Source organism: Phaseolus vulgaris, unplaced genomic scaffold, assembly GCF_000499845.2.
Source record: "Phaseolus vulgaris cultivar G19833 unplaced genomic scaffold, P. vulgaris v2.0 scaffold_258, whole genome shotgun sequence".
NCBI classification, from domain to species: domain Eukaryota; kingdom Viridiplantae; phylum Streptophyta; class Magnoliopsida; order Fabales; family Fabaceae; genus Phaseolus; species Phaseolus vulgaris.
In genome coordinates, this window is record NW_027174187.1 from 23,077 (window position 1) to 28,993 (window position 5,917).

The following is a 5,917-nucleotide window of genomic DNA, read 5'->3' on the forward strand; positions in this document are numbered from 1 at the left end:
TCCAAGTGCGTGGGATGGGGCCTCTGATGGAATTCCTATGAGCTCTTCTTTGATTTGATGATGATGGGTGCGGAAGCTTGGTGGAGAGAGTGGAACAAAGCCTTCCTAGGAAGTGTGGATGCTTTCAAGGTGCAAGAGGAGTAGTGAAGGTTGGAGTGGTTCGGCCATCTCCATTTGAGGGTGAAGAGTGAAGACTAAAAACCTAATTCTAGAGAGAATTTGGCAAGGGAGTAATTTGAATGGCACTTGGGCAGTATTTCATTACTCAAAATAGTCTTGCAAATACATGAGCAAAAAGCCCTCTTATTTATAGTGTTTAGAGGGCTGGAAATTCAAAAGAAAGTGGAGGGTAATTCAAATGAGAAGCATTTGAATTTGGAGCCAATTCCTAGTCACAAGGAAAGTGTGACTTGGTTCTTTTTTTTGGCACCTCCTAAATCTACACCTACACCTTCTTTTTATGTCACATGGAAGGTGTGGCTTAGCTTTATACATTTGCACCTCTTATATTTATATCTACACCTCCCTTTATGTTCTACTAAAAATACTCAAAAGTAATTACAAAAGAAAGACATCCAATGATGCTTAGTTGGCCCATATCTTCTATTTGTTGGGCTTGAGTTGAAGCTTGAACTTGTATTTGGGCTTGGGCTTTTTCTATCATGGCTTGGGCCTCTTCCATCAGCCTCACTCCAGAGTCTCAAGCTTATATGACCCGTTCCCCCGAGCTTCGGTTACTCTAAAGGGCCCGGTCCACTTGGGGGATAACTTGTTTTCCAACTCATCCACTTCGAACTATCGGGGCTTCACCTTGGAGCTGTACTGGTGCTCTACTCTTCTCTTCACAACCTCAGCCTTTATTCTTGCTTCTTCTCTGGCTTCGTCCAATAGATCAAGATTCACCCTCCTCTCCTCGTTGGACTCTTCAGCCACAAAGCTCTGGAAACGCGGCGAGCTCTCGTGAATTTCTATTGGGATCATCGCGTCTAATCCGTATACTAAGCTCAATGGCATCTCCAAGGTGGAAGATTGGGGCGTGGTGTGATAAGCCACACTATCCTGGGGCACCTCCTCCACCCAAGTTGCTTTGGCTTTCTCAAGCCTCCTCTTCAACCCCCTTAGTAGTATTCTGTTGGCAGACTCACCTGCCCGTTTTTCTGAGGGTGCTCGACAGATGCGAGTACCTGCTTGATGCCTACCTCTGTACACAGCTTACCCAATGTTGGCTTGCAAATTGAGTACCATTATCTGAGACAAGGCGCCTCGGTACACCAAGCGACACACAATGTTCCTCCAGACAAAGTGTTGTACCCTGTGTGCGGTAATCTGCGCCACCGGCTTTGCTTCTATCCACTTCGTGAAGTACTCAATAGCAACTTCAAGTACTTCATCTGCCTTATTACTAACGGGAAGGGCCCCAGAATGTCAATTCCCCACGTGTGGAAGGGCCATGGGCTGTAAATTGAGCTCAGCTCTTCTGGGGGTTCCTTGTGCCAGTCGGCATGCAGTGGCACTACTTGCACCGATGGGAGTACCTTATGCAGTCCTCACCGTTGGCCAGTAGAAACTTGCGCGCACTACCTTGGATGCTAAAGATCTTCCTCCCACGTGGCTCCCGCAGATTCCTTTGGGGAGCTCAGACATTATCCTCGTGCACTCATCCCCACTCCACGCATGTCAAAATCGGGTGCGTGAACCCGTGTCTGAATAGTGCCCCATCACGAGGGTGTACTCGCAGAATTTCGTTTTTATCTTCTTGCCCTACTCGGGCTCTGCTGGAAGTATCCCATCAGCGATGTAGCGTTTATAGGGCATCATCCATGTGTCCCCTTCTTCCAGGGCGCACACCTGCATGGGGTCCTTCTTTCTGGCGAGGTCGGGTAGACGCTTATACTAGGAGCTCTCGTCGTGTCCTGCGTCAAGGACCGATGACTCCTCGACCTTCCTTTGAATGCACTGATCTGAAGGACGTCCACCCTGTTATCCGCCACAACGTTCGCGACGTTTTGAGGGTCTCCTGGATGACCGTCCTCTGCCTTCCCCCCTTGCCTGAGCTGGCCAGCTTGGCGAGCAAGTCAACACGGGCATTCTGCTCTCTTGGGACGTGGACTACTTGAACTCACGAACGCCCCTTTCAGCACTTGGACATACTTGAAATATGCAGCCATTTGTGGATCCTTGGTTTGGTACTCCCCGGTCACCTGCCCCGTGACCAGCTGCGAATCACTCTTCGCCTGCAGGCTCCGCGCACCTATCTCTTTTGGCTACAGCATCCCAGCTATTAAGGCCTTGTACTCTGCTTGATTATTACTTGCTTGAACGTAAACTTCAGGGCCTGCTCGACCAACAAATCGTTTGGCCCCTCTAGGACCACTCCGGCTCCACTCCCTTGCTGATTCGAGGACCTATCCACCGAGAGCACCCACTGGGAGCCAACCTCTTCCTCTTGCTGTGTGCTCCCTGGCGAGAGCTCCGCCACAAAGTCCGCGTACACTTGTCCCTTGATGGACCCCCTGGGCTCGTACAGAATGTCAAACTCGGATAGCTCCACCGCCCAGCGGACCATCCTCCCGCGACATCTGGCTTTTGTAACACCTTCTGGATGGGGAGGTCCGTCATTACCGTAAAGCTTTGGAAGTAGTGACGGAGCCTCTTGGCCAAGAACACCACCGTCAGGGCCGCCTTCTCCAAAGATTGATACCTCGCCTCCGGCCCTTGCAGGACCTTGCTTACGAAGTATATAGGTTTCTGGGTCTGGTCCTGCTCCTGAACCAGCACAACACTAATCGCCCACTCGGTTACCGCAAAGTATAATCGGAGGGGCACGCCTGTCCGTGGCTTACAAAGCACGGGAGGAGCAGCTAGATACTCCTTGAACTTGAAGAGTGTCGCCTCGCACTCCTCGGTCCACACGAACCTGCTGCTTCTCTTCAAGCACTAGAAATAAGGGTGCCCTTGTCTCCTCCAGCGGACACGAACCTGGACAAAGCGGCCATCCGCCCCGTCAACTGTTGTACCTCCTTCACCGAGGTGGGACTCTTCATTGCCAGGATCGTTAAGCACTTGTCGGGGTTCACATCTATCCCCTGTTAGGTGAGCAGAAACCCCAAAATTTACCCGCTTCAACCTCGAAGACACACTTCTCAGGGTTCAGCTTGAGGCGGTATTTAGCTATTGTGGCAAATAGCTCTTCCAGGTCAGCTGTGTGTCGCACCCTCTCTTGGGAGGTCACCACCATATCGTCTATGTAGGCCTGCACGTTCCTACCCAACATGGGTGCAAGGACCTTATCCATCAATCTTTGATAGGTGGCGCCTACATTCTTCAACCCAAATGGCATCACCTTGTAGTAATAACAACACGTCTCGGTCATGAACGTCGTTTTGCACTCGTCACGGGGATGCACCTTGATCTGGTTATACCCCGAAAACGCATCCAGAAAGCTCAACATCTTACAGCCTGAGGCACTGTCCACCAATGCGTCGATGCTAGGCAGGGGATACGAATCCTTGGGGCGCGCCTTATTCAGGTTAGTGAAGTCCACACACATCCTCCACTTCCCGTTCGCCTTCTTTACTAAAACCACGTTGGCCAGCCACTCTGGGTACTGGATCTCCCTGATGTGGCCAGCGCTCAACAGCTTTTTGGTATCTTCCTGTACGACGAGGCGCCTTTCCTCGTTGAACTTCCTCTCCTCTGTCGCACAGGTTGGACCTTGGGGTCCATGGTGAGATGATGGCATAAAAAATCCGGGTCGGTGCCGGGCATTTCCGAGATGGACCATGCAAAGGCGTCCAGGTGACGTGAGATTACTTCCGCCACCTGGTCCTGCTCTTCTCAACTCAGCAGTCGTCCCAGTTTAAAGGTCTTACCACCGATCTGCCTCTCCACCACGTTCTAGACCGGCTCAGGACGCCTATCCCGAGCGTTCTCCACGCGAGCTATGCACTCGCGACTTTGCTTTCCAGATGCTGCCTTGGTAGGCGCTTACCCCATGGACAATGCCCCGCGGGCGTCTCCTCCATGGGTATTGCCTCCGCGGGCGCCTCCTCCACGTGTACTGCCTCCACGGGCGCCTCCTCCACGGGTTCTACCTCCATGGGCGTCTCTGCCATGGTGGGCGTTCCACCACCATGAACACACCCCTCTTTGTTTTCAGGCTATTTTCATAGCAGTTCTTTGCTTCCTTCTGATCAAATTTAATCACGATCACTCTACCACTAAGATCAGGCATTTTCAGCTTCATGTGTCGTATACACGACACCCCTCTCAGTCTGTTCAATGTCGGTCTCCCCAGCAAAATGTTGTACGCCGAATTGGCGTTCACAACCAGATACGTTATACTCTCGGTGTGTGATGTGGTGCCATCCGTGAAAGTCGTCCTCAGCTCTAGATAGTCGCGCACCTCCACTTGGTCCCCTGCGAAACCATACAAGCACCCTATATACGACCTCAGCAGATCAGGGGACAACTGCAACTTGTTGAAGGTGGACCAGAACATCACGTCCGCCGAGCTGCCCTGGTCCACAAGCACTCGGTGTACCCTCCTTCCGCGGTCACGACCGAAATTACCACAAGGTCGTTGTCGTGAGGGACAACATCACGGAGATCAGCCCTCGTGAACGCAAGGTCGATGTCCAGCGGGTCGTCCTCTTCCTGCACAGCCACTGAATATACTGACCGCACGTACCTCTTGCGCTGAGAGGCAGTGCATCCTTCATCGGAAAAACCACCAGAGATTGTGTGTACCTCCCCATGGATAGGCATCTCATGGGCCTGGTCTTCTAATGGTGCTGCCAACTGATGGCCCAGAGCCAAACAGTTGGTGATCGGATGCCCGAACGCCTGAAGGACACCACGTGTCCTTGTGTGGTCCCAGCACCTTATCTGTCTTCGCAGGGACCATCAGCCTATATGCTTTGTTGGGCACAACAATGAGGTCCTTCAGCTCCACCACAAAGTTGTGTCTAACTGGCCTATTCTCCCCTGAGCGCCCCCTGTCCTACGGCTTCCTCGGCTTGTAATGGCGCTTCTTTTCTTGGCCTCTCTTCCCCGTCGCGGCCTCATTCACCCTTGCGGGCTGTGCGCGCGACGGTGCTCTAGGGCATTTATGGTGGGACCCGAGAGAGGAATCCATTAGAAGGTACTACAGGACAGGAAGAAGTTTATGTTAAAATCCACGGTCTCGGGCGTTGACTGGCCTCGGGCGTCTCCAGGATCAACATGATGAAGGCGTTTGAGGCGGGTTTGTAAGCCAGGGAGGTGTTCCCTCCTGATACCCACAGGTAAGGATAACCGTGGAGGAGGCGACACAATAGGAGGCGGCCCGGTAGGGGCGTGGAGGCCTCGGGCCTCGACATCCTAGACATCAATAATAGATAAAGATAGGTGGTCTTCATGCCATACCCTAGTACAAAAAGGGAGAGACCTAACTGATGAAGGGTGTGTGCATGAGGTGTAGGGACGCGGCAGTACGCACCACCGTTGGAAAGCTACTAGGATAGAGACGATCCGTGAAGGGTCACGTCCCAGGAGGTGATCCGCATGCATGGCACGCAAGAAAGGCAGGGAACTCCAAGGGCGAGTGACTCAAAGAATGGGCGTATGAATTGGCACCCGTGTAGTCAACCCGCGCGAGCTGTACTCTGGCAGGGCAATCTTACACACTGAGAAGTCCCTAAGATTGGGAAGAGTGTTGCTAAGGAGCGCCCACAGGATACGCAAGTCTCAGGCTGACACCTGGACAGGAACATCAGGAAGGTATATAAGGTTTTACGACAAACAAAATGAGGTACGTTTTCACACATCGAATGCACAAGTTAACTCAGTTTGAGAGAATTCAGTTACACATTTCTCTGGACATTGATCTTACGGTGTTCGGCAACGAGAAGTGTTTGGTGTTTCCTGTCCAATAGCT

General features: G+C 52.1%; 1 protein-coding gene across 1 annotated transcript; it reads right to left on the reverse strand.

The window, feature by feature from the left end:
* Window positions 1-795: 795 nt before the first annotated feature.
* On the reverse strand, window positions 796-3,784 carry LOC137817598 (uncharacterized). The gene is made up of 4 exons (XM_068620879.1): window positions 3,118-3,784; window positions 2,312-2,766; window positions 2,152-2,264; window positions 796-1,201 (listed from the first exon to the last, which is right to left on the reverse strand). The coding sequence occupies exons 1-4, from the start codon at window positions 3,782-3,784 to the stop codon at window positions 796-798; spliced, it is 1,641 nt and encodes a 546-aa protein (XP_068476980.1).
* Between the last annotated feature and the right edge of the window lie 2,133 nt (window positions 3,785-5,917).

Excerpts from the sequence above, each read along its gene's own strand:
- LOC137817598 (XM_068620879.1), bottom strand. The coding sequence starts at position 3,784 with ATGGTCCATCTCGGAAATGCCCGGCACCGACCCGGATTTTTTATGCCA. Across the intron at positions 2,265-2,311 it reads TGAAGTTTACGTTCAAGCAA|CCAAAAGAGATAGGTGCGCG; the intron begins GTAATAATCAAG and ends GGGATGCTGTAG. Across the intron at positions 1,202-2,151 it reads CAAATGGCTGCATATTTCAA|AGGTAGGCATCAAGCAGGTA; the intron begins GTATGTCCAAGT and ends AGCTGTGTACAG.